This window comes from the organism of the source record quoted next, unplaced genomic scaffold (assembly GCF_019419815.1).
Source record: "Pyrus x bretschneideri cultivar Hongxiangsu unplaced genomic scaffold, Pyrus_bretschneideri_v1 Contig104, whole genome shotgun sequence".
NCBI lineage: Eukaryota > Viridiplantae > Streptophyta > Magnoliopsida > Rosales > Rosaceae > Pyrus > Pyrus x bretschneideri.
In genome coordinates this window covers 1,049,465-1,069,063 of record NW_025999396.1, presented here as the reverse complement: position 1 = coordinate 1,069,063, position 19,599 = coordinate 1,049,465, and the positions used below count along the sequence as shown (strand labels likewise).

General features: G+C 40.4%; 1 protein-coding gene across 1 annotated transcript; it reads left to right on the top strand.

The window, feature by feature from the left end:
- Positions 1 to 7,484: 7,484 nt before the first annotated feature.
- LOC103960050 (EPIDERMAL PATTERNING FACTOR-like protein 1) lies at positions 7,485 to 17,660 on the top strand. Its single transcript, XM_048571271.1, has 3 exons — positions 7,485 to 8,291; positions 8,527 to 8,707; positions 17,411 to 17,660. The coding sequence occupies exons 1-3, from the start codon at positions 8,172 to 8,174 to the stop codon at positions 17,533 to 17,535; spliced, it is 426 nt and encodes a 141-aa protein (XP_048427228.1). The 5' UTR covers positions 7,485 to 8,171; the 3' UTR covers positions 17,536 to 17,660.
- The last annotated feature ends 1,939 nt before the right edge of the window (positions 17,661 to 19,599 follow it).

The following is a 19,599-nucleotide window of genomic DNA, read 5'->3' as shown; positions in this document are numbered from 1 at the left end:
AACCACGTCGCTCGGCTGGGCCTAGTTTCCCCGATGTAGCTCAGCTGGGGGAAGTTATCACTACAGCTATTCAGTCGGTGCTCCGCCCTCCCCAGAGGACTCTTCTGGAGACTATGTACAATCTGAAGTTGGATAAATTCGAGGGCCACGAGGGCTTTGAGGGTGCAGAACGGTGGCTAGAACATATTGAGAAGACCTTTCGTGTTCTGCATAATCAGGGAATCTCCCTGTTGAGAAGTGGGTTGAGATGACATTGTGGTTTTTGGGTAAAGATTTTGCATGCTGGTGAGAGCAGGAGGTTCGTCGTTTATCTCCAGCGGAGAGGACTAAATGAGATGTATTCAGAGAGTTGTTCAAGAGAAGGTTTGTGCCTCCTGAGTATATTGACCGCAAAAAGCAGGAATTCACTGAGTTGAGACAGGGGAAGTTGACAGCAAACGATTACTATCAGAGGTTTACTGACCTGTCTCGCTATCATCCGAATGTTGCTGGCAATCCAGCGGAGATGCTTCGTCATTTCCGGTTGGGCACTAAGAAGAAGTGGCGTTCGATGGCAACCACTACCCCTTGTGACACCTACCAGGAGTTTTATGAGATTCTGTTAAGAATTGAGGATTCAGAGAACATGCCTAGCGAGAGTGAGGAGGAAGAGAAAGACGGTAACCAGAGGAAAGATAATAAGGGCAAGGGTCAGGCATTGCTCGGACCTCGTAGGACCTAGAACTTTAAGAGGGGTGGCACTAGTTCTAACTCTTCTAGCGGTGGTTTTAGTGCCACTGGTCAGGGTCATGGTGGTAGGTTTGCTGGTGGTGTTAGAGGTCAGAGACAGGGTGATGCTGGTAGAGGTAAGGCCCCAGTTTGCCTCAGGTGTAATAATCGACATTTTGGTGAGTGTAGGCGAGGCAGTGGTGGTTGCTTTACTTGTGGGTAGATGGGACATCGGGCTGCAAATTGTCCCCAGAGTCAGCAGAGGCCCCAACAGACTTTTTTGCCATCACCTGCACCGATCCAACAGGTTCCTGGTCCTGGTAGTTATGGGCAGACGGGTCGAGGTGGTGCCTATTACTCTCAGGGCGATGCTGTTCCTTATGCCCCGGGACAGTATCAATATCCCCAGGATCCATATGCTTAGGGTGGTTATCCCCAGTATTCTGGTGGCTATATGCTGTATCCTCCAATTCCAGCAGGTGGGTCTGAGTGGTTTCAGGGAGGGCAGTCTCAGCAGGGGGAGATTGCTACGAGTAGTGCAGGGTCTTCGAGGCAGTCTGGTCAGCCCAGTCAAGGGCGTGGTACACAGAGTCGTGGTGGCCAAATGAGTAGAGGTCGTGGTGGACGGTAGCAGACCCAGGGGCGTATTCATAACATTTCTCTGCAGGACGCTCGAAACAATCCAGACTTAATCATGCGTATGTTAAATATCCTTGGTTATTTTGCTAGAGTATTAATTGACTATGGTGCTACACATTCTGTGATTTCTCATACATTTGCTCAAGTGACGCAATCTTACCCTACACCTCTAGGGTATGATTTAGAGTTTGCTATGCCTAGAGGGGAGAGATGTATTGTAAATTGTGTGTACCCAGGATGTCCAGTGAGGGTGGAGGATGTTATTATGCCAGCTGATCTTATCCCGTTGGATATTATTGACTTTGATGTGATTCTGGGCACGAATTGGTTGCATTTCAATCGTGCCAATATTGATTGTTATGGGAAAATAGTTACTTTCCATTGTCCTGGATTACCTGTGGTTACTTTTGTGGGCGAGCAGAGTGGGGTGAGACATGGTGTTATTTCTGCTATACGAGCGAAAAAGTTGTTATCTAAAGGTTGCCAGGGGTACTTGGCTCATGTGGTGTTGGATGATGTTGTTCCTAGTAGTGTGGAGGATGTAAGAGTAGTCAAACATTTTCCTGATGTTTTCCCTGAGGATTTACTTGGTTTGCCGCCAGATCGAGACATAGAGTTCACCATTGATTTGCTTCCAGGTACTAATCCTATTTCCCTGACTCCTTATTGTATGGCTCCTACTGAGTTGAGGGAATTGAAAGTTCAGTTGTAGGAATTAGTGGATAAGGGTTTTATTCAGCCTAGTACTTCACCTTGGGGAGCTCCAGTGTTGTTTATGAGGAAGAAAGACGAAACTTTGAGGCTATGTATTGATTACCGGCAATTGAATCAGGTAACGATTAAGAACCGTTATCCGTTGCCGCGTATTGATGATTTATTTGATCAGCTTAGAGGTGCTTGTGTATTCTCCAAGATTGACTTGAGGTCTAGATAGTATCAGCTGAAGATTAGTAGGGATGATGTTCCTAAGACGACTTTCAGGACTCGTTATGGTCATTACGAGTTTCTGGTTATGCCATTTGGTTTGACGAATGCACTAGCTGCTTTTATGGATTTGATGAACCGAGTATTCCAGCCATATTTGGATAGGTTTGTTATTGTTTTCATTGACGACATTCTGGTGTACTCTAAATCTAAAGCGGAGCATGTTCGACATCTTACTTTGGTGTTGAAAAGGTTGAGGGAACACCAATTGTATGCTAAGTTTAGCAAGTGCCAGTTTTGGTTAGACCAAGTTGCATTTTTGGGGCACGTCATTTCAGTTCAGGGTATTTTGGTGGATCCTCAAAAGGTGGTAGCTGTGGAGAAATGGGAGCAACTGCAAACCGTCACTGAGGTGAGGAGTTTCCTTGGTTTAGCAGGGTATTATCGACGGTTTGTTAAAGATTTTTCTGTGATTGCTTTACCACTGACGAGGTTAATGAGGAAAAACGTTAAATTTGAGTGGGATGATAAGTGTAAGCAGAGTTTCCAGCAGTTGAAGTATCGTCTCACTCATGCACCTGTTTTGGCGCTCTCGAACGATAGTGGTGATTTCGAGGTCTATAGTGATGCTTTTTTGAATAGTCTGGGATGTGTGTTGATGCAGCATGGCAGGGTAATTGCTTACGCTTCACGACAATTGAAACCTCATGAGTTGAATTACCCTACACATAATTTGGAGTTAGCAGCCATTATTTTTGCGTTGAAGTTGTGGAGACATTACCTTTATGGAGAGAAATGTAAGATCTTTACAGATCATAAGAGTCTTCAGTATCTTTTTACGCAGAGGGATCCTAATTTTCGTCAGCGGAGGTGGATGGAGCTGCTTAGTGATTATGACTGCACGATTGATTATCACCCTGGTTATGCAAATGTAGTGGCTGATGCACTTAGCAGGAAGTCTCAGGGCCGTATCAATGCGTTGTATGCTAGTCGCATTCCTTTTCTGGCAGATTTAAGATCTACGGGAGTGAGTTTGGAGGCAGAAGATCGAGAGGTGGCTTTACTTGCTAATTTTCAAGTTAGGCCAATTTTAGTTGATCGGGTGCTTGAAGCTCAGGTAGCTGATGAGGAAACTCAAGAATTAATCCAAGCTCGAGATCATGGGAGGAGGAGAGACCTCAGAGTTCGTGATTCGGATGGCATGTTGATGCAGGAGGATAGGATGTTTGTGCCTAATAATTTGGATTTAAAGAAAGCAATTCTCGATAAAGCACATATCTCGGCTTATGCTATGCATCCAGGAGGTACTAAAATGTATCATACCATTCGACCATTTTATTATTGGTCGGGTATGAAGAGGGAGATAGCTGAGTATGTGAGTAGGTGTGCTATTTGCCAGCAAGTTAAAGCGGAAAGGAAAAAGTCGTTTGGGTTGTTGCAGCCGCTTCCCGTTCCAGAGTGGAAATGGGAAAACATTACTATGGATTTTGTGTACAAGCTTCCGCGTACACATAATGGTTTTGAAGGCATTTGGGTGATTGTTGATCGGCTTACTAAGTCAGCACATTTCATTCCAGTGAGGGAGAAGTATTCTTTGGGTCGATTAGCTGAGTTGTTCATCTCGAAGATCGTGAAGTACCATGGTGTCCCTGTGAGTATTGTCTCGGATCGTGATCCAAGATTTACATCTAAATTTTGGTTAGCGTTTCAAGAAGCGTTGGGTACGAGACTACTTTATAGTACGGCATATCATCCTCAGACGGACAAACAGTCAGAGAGAACCATTCAGACGTTGGAGGATATGTTGTGATCTTCGGTGTTACAGTTTGGTGATGCTTGGCAAAAGCGGTTGGATTTAATGGAAATTGCCTACAACAACAGCTTTCATTCGAGTATCGGCATAGCACCATTTGAGGCGTTATATGGTAGATCTTGTCGCACACCCTTGTGTTGGTCAGAGGTCGGAGAAAGAGTTTTGGTGGACCCAGATATTGTTGAGGAGACTACTCAAAATGTTCAGGTAATCAAGTCTAACTTGAAGGCGGCCCATGATCGGCAAAAAAGTTTAGCAGATCGGCATGCTACTAACAGAGTGTATGAGGTTGGCGATTGGGTATTTCTGAAGCTTTCATCATGGAGAGGTGTTGTACGGTTTGGAAAGAAAGGTAAGCTGAGCCCCAGGTATATTGGACCGTACATGATCACCGAGCGAGTTGGTGAGGTAGCTTACAGGCTGAAGTTGCCTACTGAGCTGGCTAAAGTACATAATGTTTTTCACATGTCCATGATTCGACATTATGTTGCAGATCCGTCTCATGTGATCCCTCCTCAACCCTTGGAAATTAATCTGGATCTGACTTATGATGAGGAACCAGTGACGATTCTAGATTGGAAAGAAAAGGTTCTAAGGAACAAGACAGTGAATGTGGTGAAAGTTTTGTGGAGGAATCATTTCGTGGAGGAGGCTACTTGGGAAACTGAAGATCAGATGAGAGATTTGTATCCTCAGTTGTTCTTTGATCGTTAGTGGTTGCTGTGAGTGGTTGTTTTGAATTTCGGGATGAAATTTTATTAAGGTGGGTAGGTTGTGACAGCCCATCTCGGACTTTTCGTACCATAGGGGTGAAATGATGTTTTTGCCCCTGGTATGTTTGTTTCGTTGTGTGGTCATTTTTGGGCTTGGTTGGTGGAGTTTGGACCACACACACACCCCCACATTCACCCTCTCTCTTACTCTCCCTTTCCTATCCTTTTGTACGGACGACAACCAAAACCATTGAAACCTTCGCAGATCGAGGAAACAAACTACATATTCGTGCTCGTGAGGTCCTTAAGAGTTCAACCATACCCATTTCAGGTAAGGATACCTTTGTTTTCACGTCGAACTCGGGATCCCCGATTTTGGTCACTGTTCATGCACACGTTAATTCTTGTGTTTTTGGGAATTTCAAGCTTGTAGGAAGCTTGGTGAGGTCCTTAGGAAGCTCGGGGTGGTTCGTTTGAAGGTTTTGGATGTCGGGATCGTGAGTTACAAGGTTGGCCGGAGTTGGTGGTGTTTTCCCGGCAAAATTCCGTGGGTTTTAGTACTTGAAAGTGGTATGGATTTGTTCCTCTTGTTGTAAGCTTCATTTTGGTACCAATTTTGTGAAATTTGGTTGAAAAACGAAGAAGATACAAGGTTTTAAAAATTTCTCGGTTTTCCGGCACCGGAGTTTGGCCGAAGAAGACAATGGAATATTCCGTCAGTTTGGACGGAATATTTCTAACGGCGTTAACGGATTCCATCAGATTTAACGGAATATTCCTGACGGCGTTAACTGACGCCATTAGTGTGCTAGGCACGTGCCTGCGCGTGGGGGCGCGTGCGGCGTCGGAAAATTTTTCTAAAAATATGGGGATGTTCCTGAGGTTGAGTAGATCATGTTGGTGTATTCATACACCCCATTTGAGCTTTGTATGAGAAGTTATTTCGTATGGTTGGTTATGTGTTTTAAAATTAACGTATTTATAGTTGTTTCGCATAAAGGTAAGACCTATCCCAAGGACAAGCGCGGTCACTCGAGGCAAGGGGGTTGCCACCCTTTTACATATCAGTGAGTGGGCTTTTGGTTTTCCGTATATACCTATATACTTATGTTTTTCCTAGAAAGTGACATGAAACATTTATACGCTTTTATGCCATGCATTGTGTTTGCCATTTAATTATGCATTATTAGTTGCATAGGTATAGATATATATGTTGGTGCTACAAACGCACATGTAAGTACCAGGTGAGTTATGGTTTATGTTTATGTTCAGTAGTGATTTGAGATGCTTAGAGAGCTTATAACTTGCACCCCAGGTGTTAGTGCTCCCGCCAAGAGTTGGGCACAGTCCTTCACGTGATGTTCACCTCCCGCACCACACACTCATCTTGGATCCAAGTTAGGTGCACAGTCCTGTCGTACAGACCACTTTAGGTGGTTCCGACTCGTAGGTGACCCGCGATTATTCGCCCAGCCTTCACATGATCATAGCACTTGAGAGTACTTATTATACACCCAGTCCTGTCGTACAGACCACTTTAGGTGGTTCCGACTCGTGTGCAGGTATAGTTAGTGAGTTGGAGATTTGAGCTCTAGATTCAGCCGTACAGGTCACGTTAGGTGACTTCGGCTGACAGATTACATGGCATTGTTTGGCATTACCTGAGTACTTGCATTTTATATCGAGGCATTTGGCATGGCATATTTCCGAGCATGATTTATATATATGTGTATATTCTATTTTCTGGGAAGTATACAGGTTTTACGGCGAGGGGTTAGAACTTTGTTTTTGAAATGGTTTTTGAAAAGCTTTGTTTTTGCCCACTCACACTTTTTGTTTTGCGCCCCTCCAGGTTTTAGTTGGTTAGCACTTGCGGTGGCTCCCCAGAGGATTTTCCTGGCATATCTGACAGAATATCACCAGTGTAGGACCACCTTTGGGTGTGTTTATGTAGTGTTGTTTCTCCTGGATTGCATTAGGTCTTCGTGCTCTGAACTTTGTTTTCACACTTTCGCTTGCACATGTATGTTCTTACTTTGTGTATAGCTGGTATTTATTTATTCGTACTTTTATTATTATTTATTAGCTTCCGCACTGTGCACATGGTTACGTCACTTCCACGTGACGGCCAGCATGTCCTGAGCTCGGTCGAGATGTGTCACTTGACCTAAGGTGTTAATTGTTTCGTAGGTGCAATTTTGTCCAAGAAGAAGGTGGAAATTTGTATCCACATATATATATATATATTAAGGGTAATAATATGTGTAATAACTATTTATTCATTGTAATTAAGGTGAGTAATTAAATTTATTGATTTATTTTGAATATTGTGGTACAAATTGTAATTATCTTGTAATAATAGGTCAATTACTTTTCTACTTAGCAATCATTTTCAAATTTGGGTTTTATTTGGAAGTTTATAACTAGGTGAGTTTTTGTCCATAAAATAAATGTTCTAAGGGTCTATATCTAAAGAACCCTATTTTTAATCAAATTTGTTATTTTTTTATTATTTATTATTTTTTTATTTCATTTTATTTATAATTTCTATAATTTTTAATATTTTAAATTGTGGATGATGTCATGATGATGTCAACTTTACGTCACATAAGCAGGGCACTGGATTAGATGATTATTGTTTGACTTCTCTATAGGACTCGCCTTGGATCAATTGCCTGAGTGACTAGAGTGTTTTAAGGAGGGAAGAGAGTGAAGTGAGTTGTCTATCTTCAAGACAACAAGTAACGGTGGAGTTCCTCTTATGAACCTCACCCAGCTGAGTTTTAACAGCAGTCAAACCTCATTAAATGTTCAATGTAACTGGTATAACTACTGCCTCCTTTCTTTTTGTTTTTAACCCACAACCCTAGTTTGTATTTACTGCAAGTCACTCCTACTCACTTCCCAGCTGCGAATAAAACCAGTTAGACCTGATACCACAGTAAATAAAGGGTCCTTGATTCTAATGTTGATTCTCCCAAATTTGTTTTCCTTTTCGTATTGTTCCTTTCACTACTCTGCCTCCCCTCTGCGCCTTTCTCTCTCTCTCTCTCTCTCTCTCTCTCTCTCTCTCTCTCTCTCTCTCTCTCACGTTGTGGTCAGAACCCCCCATAACTGACCTCCACCACCACCGCCACCACCCCCCATTTATTCACCTCCTGCTCATTCCTTTTATCCACCCCCATCACAAATTTAACCCAAAACCTCCCTCTCTCCCTCTCTCTCTCTCTCTCATTTGCTTGTTGTGTTGGAAGTTAATTTCTCAGAAATTAGCTAGTGGGAATTCAACATTATATTGTATTCCTGGAAGCTAGGGTTCTAATCTGGGTGACGACTTCATGGTGACATGATATGCATAAAATATTTTAACTACCATGAATAATTACTCCCTTTATCTTCTTTTCAAAGTCCCCAGAGCCATCATGCTTCTGCATTTTCTTATCTCTTCAATTCCAGCCGCCTCTTGTTTTACTACTCATCTGCCTTCTCTTCGGGTAAGCATAAATATTTACCCTCCAGTTAACTTTGGCCCGTTTGAATATTGTTTCACTTTTCATTTGTTTGAAAACCGACAAAATTTTTAGTTTTCATTTCAGTTACGAAAGAAAAAATTGAAAACGAAATAATTATCAAACAACCTTTTATTTTGATATTATTTTGAATTGAAACAAAATAAAGTCATACTTAATTAATAACTATTTAATTAATGTTGTGCAAATTATTGTGCAGGGAATGTTATTTGAGGAGAAAACCAGGCTAGGATCCAAACCACCAAGCTGCCACAACAAGTGCAACGAGTGCCACCCATGCATGGCGGTTCAAGTGCCCACCATGCCCAGCCACGACCGGCAGATCGAACCGGGCATGACCCGAACCATGTCCATGATGTTCTTTGACCCATCTCATCCAGGTACCAACAAGTACTCCAATTACAAGCCTCTGGGTTGGAAATGCCACTGTGGTGACAACTTCTTCAACCCCTAGATATAATTCAAAGTTAAATTAATTAATTGGAAATTTTCATGTCGAAATTAAAAGAGATGGGTTTGATTTTAATTTGTACACTCTGAGTTTTCTTCTTTTAGTTCGTGACATGTGATTTTGTAAATTTGCTTTAGAGGGTTCATGGGATTCTTTAGAAATTAAATTCACTTTAGAAAAATATTAATATTCTACAATGTACGTAAAATTGTAACTCTATCTCTTTTCTGTTATAAAAGGGTTAAAGTTTGAGAGATAACCTTTTAAGTGGTAGGTGCAAGGTAGATGTAAAATGCCACACAAAAACTATAGCACAGACAGATAATAAAAGGCAGAGGAATATATGATGTTATTGATATTTCTCTCTTGTATTTCTTCTTCATCTCATTTCTGTTACATGCGGAGTGCTCTATTTATAGAGCAATTCGAACTGATGCAGTTAATGCATCTTGAAAATTAAAATGTACCTCTGACACTTTCATTCAGCATGGGCATTGAAAACTTTGCCCATGCAGATGACTAGCTTTGTGGGCATTCATTGCCAACAGAAGTTTGAGACTTTTCAACACTCCCCCTTGGATGCCCACATATCAACATGAGTTGCCTCGTTAAAACCTTGCTTGGAAAAACCCAGTGGGAAAAAAAAACCATAGCGAAGGAAAAAGAGTACAACTTTTCCTGGATTGTTGATATAGTGTCAAGTATGCTTATGTTGCCTCGTTAAAACCTTGATAGGAAAAACCCAGTGGGAAAAATCCTAATCGAAGGAAAAAGAGTACAACAAGCATGTATCATGGATACTCCCCCTGATATGTTTCTCCCCCTGATTCCGCATTTTCCAAATTTAGCTGTTTGGTAAGTCGACGTAATCCGATGCCTTGCACTAACTTCTGAAATGTGCACTTTGGTAGAGATTTGGTGAACAAGTCTGCCAGATTTTCATTTGAACGGATTTGTCTGACTTCAATAACTTTAGCCTTCTGAAGCTCATGAGCACTGAAAAACTTTGGAGATATGTGTTTAGTCTTATCGCCCTTGATGAATCCTTCCTTCATTTGGGTAACACAGGCTGCATTATCTTCATGGATGACAATTGGATTGTCTGTCTTCGAAGTTAGACCACATGAATTCCGGATATGATGGATCATTGATCTTAACCAAGAACATTCACGACTTGCTTCATGTAAAGCAAGTATTTCTGAATGATTTGAAGATGTAGCAACTAATGTTTGCTTGGTTGAGCGCCATGAGATTGCTGTATCTCCATTCTTAAACACATATCCAGTTTGTGAGCGGGCTTTATGCGGATCAGAGAGAAAGCCAGCATCTGCATATCCAACAAGGACCTGGTCATCTGTGGAGTTCTTTGAGTAGAAGAGACCCATGTCTGTTGTCCCACGAAGGTATCGCAATACATCTTTGATACCCTTCCAATGACGAATTGTTGGAGCAGAGCTATACCTTGCTAACAAATTAACTGAAAAAGCTATATCTGGTCTAGTACATTGTGCTAAATACAACAAAGCACCTACTGCACTCAAATATGGTACTTCTGGACCAAGGACCAGCTCATCATCTTCTTTTGGACGAAATGGATCTTTCTTAATGTCCAAAGAACGAACAACCATTGGCGTGCTTAGTGGATAAGCCTTGTCCATACCAAATCGCTTCAAGATTTTTTCAATGTAAGCTGATTGGTGAACCAAAATTCCACTAGCACAATGCTCGATCTGCAGGCCGAGACAATATTTTGTTTTTCCAAGGTCTTTCATTTCAAATTCGCTTTTCAGATATTCAGCAGTTTTATTGAGCTCTTCAGGAGTCCCAACTAGATTCATATCATCAACATATACTGCCACTATAGCGAATCCAGAATTGGATTTCTTAATGAACACACAAGGGCAAATAACATTGTTGATATACCCTTCTTTGATCAAATACTCACTGAGACGATTATACCACATTCGTCCAGATTGCTTCAGACCATACAATGATCGCCTTAATTTGATCGAGAGCATACCTCGTGGTTTATTACTTGTTTCAGGCAACTTAAGTCCTTCTGGGACTTTCATATAGATGTCAGTATCTAATTCTCCATATAGATACGCAGTGATGACATCCATAAGTCGCATGTTAAGTCTTTCTGAAACCACTAAACTTATTAAGTAACGGAACGTAATTGCGTCCATTACAGGAGAGTATGTCTCCTCATAATCAATTCCAGGTCTTTGAGAAAAACCTTGTGCAACGAGTCGTGCTTTGTATCTTGCGATCTCGTTTTTCTCATTGCGTTTCCTTGTGAATACCCATTTGTAACCCACGGGGTTTACACTAGGCGGGGTTTGGACTACTGGTCCAAAAACATTCCGCTTTTCCAAGGAATTTAATTCTGCCTGGATTGCATCTTTCCACTTAGGCCAATCCTGTCTCTGTTTGCATTCATCAACAGAGCGGGGCTCAATATCATCACTTAAGATGATTTCAGTGGCTACTGCAAATGCAAACATATCATCAATGATTATTTCATTCCGATCCCACAATTCATTTGTACATGCATAATTTATGGAGATTTCTTTGCTTTCATGTACTTCTGTCTTTTCAGGGACAGATGTCTCATCAAGGACATTTTCTTTTTCTGGAAGTCCAGAATTATGAATTGTGGATGTATCATTCATTTTCTCTTCCTGAATGATTTCATTCGTATTCAGTTGTGCCCTCGACTTTCTCTTTCGAGGAGCTGAATCTTTTGAACCTGGAGGTCTACCACGCTTCAGGCGTGCACCAGATGAATCATTTGCTGTCACTTTATTTTGTCCAACAGGGACATCAATTCTTGCAGGTGCATTTGCAGCTGGTATATTTGATTTTGTCACTTTCATAGCATCATTAAATGCATCTGGCATTTGATTGGCAATGCTTTGAAGATGAACGATCCTTCTCACTTCATTTTCACATTGAATGTTGCGAGGATCAAAATGAGACAAGGTGGGAACAACCCATGTCAGCTCTTTCCGTTCTTCTGGAACGGTCTTTTCTCCCCCTAACAACGGGAAAATTGTCTCATCAAAGTGACAATCAGCAAAACGAGCTGTAAACATATCACCTGTCAAGGGTTCCAAATATCTAATGATAGATGGTGAATCAAAACCCACGTAAATTCCCAGTCTACGCTGAGGTCCCATTTTAGTGCGTTGCAGCGGTGCAATAGGCACATAAACAGCACAACCAAAAACTCGTAAATGGGAAATGTTTGGCTGATGTCCAAACACGAGTTGTACTGAAGAGTATTGATGGTTGGCTATAGGTCTCAATCGAACCAATGATGCAGCATGTAGGATGGCATGTCCCCATGCAGAGACTGGCAATTTGGTTTTCATGAGCAGAGTGCGAGCTATTAACTGAAGCCGCTTAATCAATGCTTCTGCTAAACCATTTTGAGTATGGACATGAGGAACAGGGTGTTCAACATCAATGCCCAATGTCATGCAATAATCATAAAAGGTTTGAGACGTAAATTCACCAGCATTATCAAGTCGGATTGACTTAATGGGATAATCTGGGAACTGTGCTCGTAACTTAATTATTTGAGCAAGTAGTCTCGCAAAGGCTACATTCCGAGTAGACAAGAGACAAACATGTGACCATCGGGTAGATGCATCAACCAAAACCATAAAATATCGAAATGGTCCACATGATGGTTGAATAGGCCCACAAATATCCCCTTGAATTCTTTGCAGAAATGATGGGGATTCAGCATCATCCTTTAGTTGTGATGGTCTAATTACCAACTTCCCTTGAGAACAAGCTTTGCAAGGGTTATCATTTGAGGCAGCAATGTGTCTGCTCACTAATGGATGTCCATTAGAGTTGGTAATGATCCTACGCATCATGGTAGATCCTGGATGACCCAGACGGTCATGCCAAAGCATGTAAACCTTTGAATCAATGAACTTCTGGTTCATGACAGTATGTGATTCAATTGTCCTTATGTATGTATAATATAATCCACTCGACATACCACGCAACTTCTCCAATATACGCTTCTGGGTATCATTGGAGGTAATGCATAGATACTCCACATTTTCTGCACTTTTTGTTTCAATGTGGTATCCATTTAGACGTATGTCTTTGAAACTCAACAAATTTCGAGTAGATCGAGTAGCATACAATGCATTATGTATGGACAATATTGTTCCATTTGGTAACATAATCTGGGCTTGCCCTGAACCTTGAATTACATCTGAAGGTCCTGATATTGTTGTTACCCCTACTCTTGTAGGTATTAAGCTTGAGAAATACTTTCGATCACGAAGTATTGTATGTGTGGTTGCACTGTCTGCAAGACAAATATCTCCACCATTTCTCATGTTCTGGGAATAACCACAGTTTTTATCCATGCTCTCTGAGTAAGAGAATCAGAATTAAAAGCAAGTTATAACAAGAAAATTTACATGCCACTTTTATTGAATCTGAGAATACTACAAGTTCATAATAAAAGTACATTAATGATTCAATCGGACCGATATACTTCATTTCCCCTTTCTACAATATAGTCTGAAACATCTAGATGAGTTGTGTTCAACTGCCCTGATAAGTCAAACACTGGATCAGGTATATCCATTGGTCTAGCCTCGTCGAGAAAGTTAGTCTCGACACCCTTCTCCTTGAGGGAGGCTTGATACAGATCCACTAGATGTTTTGGGGTACGACAAGTACGCGCCCAATGCCCATTGCCACCACACCTATGGCAGGCTCCTTCAGAGTTTCTAGGAGCATTGTTCATATGAGCTTTGCCTTTGTGGCGATTCACATTTTTGAAGCTCAGGCCTGAATTATTCCTGGGAACCTGGTTATGAAACTGAACTCCATGGTTCTTGCCTTTCCTATTCCATCGACCTCGCTTGTGACCACGTCCTCGTTTATGATTATCACCACCAGAGGATGTGGTGTTCACTCCGAGGGAAGCAGCATTCACTTCTGGGAATGGTGCAGATCCAGTAGGTCGGGAATGATGGTTTTTCATCAGGAGCTCATCATTCTGTTCAGCTACTAAGAGCACAGATATCAGCTGGTTGTACTCAGTGTAGCCTCGCGCTCTATACTGCTGCTGCAGGAGCACGTTGGAGGCATGAAATGTGCTGAGAGTCTTTTCCAGCATATGCTCCTCAGTAATAATATCCCCACAGAGCTTCATCTGAGAGGTAATTCTGAACAATGCAGAATTGTATTCTGCCACTGACTTGAAGTCTTGAATCCTTAGATGAGTCCACTCATAACGGGCCCTTGGAAGAATCACCGTTGTCTGGTGATTGTATCTGCTTCTCAAGGCATTCCAGAGAGCTAACGGATCTTCAACCGTTAAGTACTCGCTCTTTAGCGCCTCATCAAGATGGCGGCGAATGAAAATCATGGCCTTTGCCCGATCTTGAGAGGATGAGTTGCTCTCTTCCCTGATGGTATCTCCAAGATTCCCTGCTTCCAGATGGATCTTGGTATCCAGTACCCAGGTCAGATAATTCTTCCCGGTAATATCCAGGGCAGCAAATTCAAGCTTCGCCAAGTTCGCCATTTTCTTTTCTGAAAGAAAATGAGATGTGTAAGAACTTGCAATAATATGTATTCCTGGAGGAATATGATGTTAGAACTTCTGGTTCTTACAAATTTTTCATTTTGATCTTCAGGCCAAAATGATAAGCACTCGAAACTTCTGGCTCGAGATTTTCAGGGTGAATGAGGAGGGCGATCGTACCGCACCATTCTCATTGAAATAATGTAATATAGAATGGGCGATTATTCCGCACCACTCAAGTAACAGGAAAATTAAATATGCAGAGCAGCGTAGGCGATTATACCGCACCACATAAAATTGCAATGAAATTAAACAGCAGATAAATTCGAATATGCAGGGTAGGGTGTGCGATTATACCGCTCCACCTAAAACTTGCAGTAAAATTAAATCTGCAGTCCAAGATAGGCGATGATACCGCACCGTCTTGGATCGCAGTAAGATTAAATTTGCAGTTCAAGATGGGCGATTGTACCGCACCATCTTGGATTGCAGTAGAATTAACACAAATAAATACTAGGTTAGTAATCAATCTCTACACCAAACAAGTAATCAAAGATGTATGTAACCGTTAGTTGGAGAACTATGAGCAGGCATGGAGCAAACAACTCGTCGCGAGGGTACACGGCGCAGTTGAGGCAGAGGAAGAAGATGAACAGTAAAAACCTTAAAGGAAACATTTTTTTTTTCTTTCTTTCGTTCGTTCGGCGAAGAGAGATGAGAGAATAAATATATTTAGAGACTCGTGCTGATAACGTGTTATAAAAGGGTTAAAGTTTGAGAGATAACCTTTTAAGTGGTAGGTGCAAGGTAGATGTAAAATGCCACACAAAAACTATAGCACAGACAGATAATAAAAGGCAGAGGAATATATGATGTTATTGATATTTCTCTCTTGTATTTCTTCTTCATCTCATTTCTGTTACATGCGGAGTGCTCTATTTATAGAGTAATTCGAACTGATGCAGTTAATGCATCTTGAAAATTAAAATGTACCTCTGACACTTTCATTCAGCATGGGCATTGAAAACTTTGCCCATGCAGATGACTAGCTTTGTGGGCATTCATTGCCAACAGAAGTTTGAGACTTTTCAACATTTTCCTATTTGTACAAGGTTTTTTAGCCAAAATAGTTCTTGAGATTTGCATAACACATCTTTTGGTTCCTGAGATTGAAAATCAATAGAAATGGTCCCTGAGATTGTCTACCATCCATTTGGTCCTTCCGTTAAAAACTCCGTTAAGTGTCTCGGAGCTCTTGGCCAGAAGTTTGGGTAATTTTCAAAGCTTCATAATTCAATCGTTTTTTAACTAAATTCGATCCATAATATTTCAAATTGAAGATAGGAAAGTGTAGAATAAGATTATACTTATTTGGAAGCCCAATGGTTGCCAGAGATGGCTGAGAAATAGCCTGAAAGGTGACTAGTCCGCTGGAAACTGGAAAACTTGTTGGAAACTGGGTAAATTTTAAACGTTCATAACTTCTTCAATACTCAACGAAATCGAGTGATTCAAAAACAAAATCATACTTCTCGATGAGACAAAGAGAATGGTACCTTTCTTGATGACTAACTAGTCGTGGTTTGGCCGGAAAATGGCTCAAAAGTAGCTAACTCAAGACCAAGACAACCACTTTCGAGTTGTTTTACGACCAAAATAGGACGAGTTAGCCATCAAGAAAGGTACCATTCTTTTTGCCTCGTCGAGAAGTATGGTTTTTATTTTTGAATCACTTAATTTCGTTCAGTATTGAAGAAGTTATGAACGTTTAAAATTTACCCAATTTCCAGCGAGTTTTTCAGTTTTCCAGCGGACCAGTCACCTTTCAGGCTATTTTCCAGCCATCTCGGGTAGCCATTGGGCTTCCAAATAGGTATAATCTTTTTCTACACTTTCCTATCTTTATTTTGATATATTATGGGTAGAATTTGATTAAGAAATGATTGAGTTACAAAGTTTTGAAAATTGCTTAAACTTCCGGCCAAGAGCTTTAGGACACTTAACAGAATGACCACAATAATGGATAGTGGACAATTTCAGTGACCATTTCTATTGATTTTCAATCTCAGGGACCAAAGTGGTGTGTTATGCAAACTTTAGAGACCATTTTAGCTAAAAAACCCCTTTATAATTATCCTGTGAATTGTGACAGAGTCTTATTTTTTTTTCCTTGTTCAATTATTTTGGGATGAATCTCAGGGACCAAAGTGGTGTGTTATGCAAACTTTAGAGACCATTTTAGCTAAAAAACCCCTTTATAATTATCTTGTGAATTGTGACAGAGTCTTATTTTTTTTTCCTTGTTCAATTATTTTGGGATGAGCGAAAAGAGTTCTACACATTCTTTTTCTCTATTTCCAACATCTTCTTTAGTTTATTGGATTTAAGGGTAAAAAATTTGCATCATACGTGAAAGCGAAGAAAAATAGTGTGTTAAAATCTTTTTTTCTTTTTTACTAATTAGGCTACATTTAGTACATGAAAATGAATAGATGTACGGAAATGAATTGATGTGAAATAATTTCCATGTGTGGTAAATGGTAATGAGGAGAAAGTAAAATGGAAATATATCAGCTTTTGGGGTTATATGGACATTTTCAATTGTCAATGATTATAGCTTGGTCACAAAATAAGTAATTAATGTTTTATACCATGAGGAAGTAAATGATCTCCTAAAGCGAGTTTCCTAAAAACCAAAGGCACCTAAGTAATTGTGTTGTGTTGTGTAGGTTCTTGACCCTTTGCAAAGTCGTGTTGGTCCTTGACCCCTTGAAAAAGAGGTGTGATATACACACATCTTATTTTGCTTTTCACATATTTTTTTAAATTTCGACTTTCGGATCAGATGAATTAAAGAAGATCAACGGAATGAAATTATCAAAGAATATGTAAGAAATAAAATGGAATAGGTGGATAACACATCTATTGAAAAATCTCAATAAAAAAATCTTTTGATTGAGGGATGCACATGTGAATAATTACATTAATACATGTTGAACTATTCATTTGTCATTATCATCACCTGTTGGGATAACCATACTATATGATACATCACTCCGTCAGATGCGTGGCCAATCACCATACTATATGATACATCACTCTCTTCCCACCGGTTCTCCCTCGTATCTTTCGGTTCGTGTAACAATCTCCATCGAACTGAGCAAAATGCCTCCGCACTCAAATTGTGATGTGGGACAGTTTCAGGGTTACTTTGGGAATAATATCATGGATTCTTACTTTTCGATTTTTCTGCCTAGTCACCTCCTACAACTGCATGATCCGTGCCCTATGGAGTATAGAGTATAGCCACCTAGAGGTCGCTTGTGGTTTGTTATTCGCATTATATGCAAAAATGATATTTTTACCGATAAGTTGTATCATTATTTGTCCTTACATGAGCTGACAGATTTTGCTTTTCTTAAAAGAATAATACAAATGATAGGACAAGTAAATAATAAATATAGGTGTAGTACTACTCTATTATATACGAATGAGAATTCTCTCCCTTTCCTTTTTTTTCTCCCCTCTCTTCCCTCCTCTCACATCTAGAAAAACAAGCCCAATGTGGGTCTCTACATATAGAGAGTCAAATATAATGGGCCAAAATTAGTCTTTGTGCATACCAAGTGTATTCAGCCCATAAAGAGCGAGACGTTGTGTGGCTGAAACCAGATGCAATGTCACGTCCAAAACTCGAGGATCGGTAAAAAATACCAATATTCAAGCGTAAGTAAATTGAAACAGAGTTAAAATATAATTTCTTTTAAAACATTGTGGGAAGGAGAAATACTATGGAAGGCCGAAATATAATTTATTTTTAAACACCAAAATTCGATTTTATTTAACATGTGAGTCAACTACAAAACCATAGTTACTCAAAATACAAATATAATTTACTCTCTATTACCATGTTATCTCTTGCACCATCTCCTCGGATAACCTGCATAGAAAAATATGCAGTGATAGGCTGAGCGTGTACGACATTGCTCCCCCTCAGAGCAGTTCCAGCATGGGAAAGGTTCCCCCAGGCTATTCATTATTTAATCCATCCAGTGAACAGTAACTGCCCTTAATGAACAGTAATTGCCCTTAATGAACAGTAATTGTCTTTTGCATCTCCACCCTTACACTTGAATAGCCCTGGCAATAGGCAATAAAATAATAGTATTTTATTTATTTATAAAATAATACAAAATAATTTAATTTGTAATTTCGGATAAGATTTTTAATCGTTCTCGTTGCGCCACGTGTCATTATCCGAAAAGACAATGATTGGTGATGGATTTCAATAAGATTTTTATCCAATGTCGTTGTGCCACGTGTTGGTATCTTTTCAGAATCGTTGAGGATAGATTTTTGATAAGATTTTTAACCAATCACGTCGCGCCACATGTCACAATCTGTTTACAATCTTTAAGGACAGATTTCGATCAGATTTTTAAAGAATGACGGCATGCCACGTAACATTATCTACAACCTAATCCTTTCTGAATCCTCCATATAATACACCATCCATCCTCAGAAATCTCACACCAATTTTCTGAAGATCTCTATCATTATTCATAGTTTCTACTTCCTTCTTACAATGTCTTCTTCTTCAAGTATGATGTGGGAAATCGATCAGCAAGAGGAAGAATTGTTTAACCAATCAGAAGGAATGTTCAATCTCCAGGTGGCCTAAAAGATGAGCGTAAAAGGAAAGATGACGAAGCAAGAATGGGCAGAACCTCACATTCCTATCGAGTCATCGAAGCTGTGGGTCAGATCTGTAGGCCCAGCCGTTCTGGAAACCTTGATAGAAGCAGGCAACGATGAGGTATGGAACTCTTGGACGATTATTTTGTCCGTAATAGTGTATTCCCTGATGCGTACTTTAGATGTCGTTTTAGAATGGAATGACATTTGTTCAACAAAATCATGATTGCTGTTTGCAACCATGATTCTTACTTTGTGCAAAAGAAGGATGTTTTTGGTACTATGGGTCTCCTTCCTGAGCAAAAAATTACTGCTGCCTTACGGATGCTTGCATATGGAGCATCTGCAGACCAAGTGGATGAGATAGCGAGGATGGGGAAATCAACCATTCTTGAGTCCCTAATGAGGTTTTGCCGAGCAATCGAATCTATCTACATCGTAGAGTACCTCCGGAAACCTACTGACATAGACTTGCAAAGGCTTCTGAAGAAGGGCGACATGCGAGGTTTTCCTGGGATGATTGGAAGCATCAACTGTATGCACTGGATTGGAAAAAC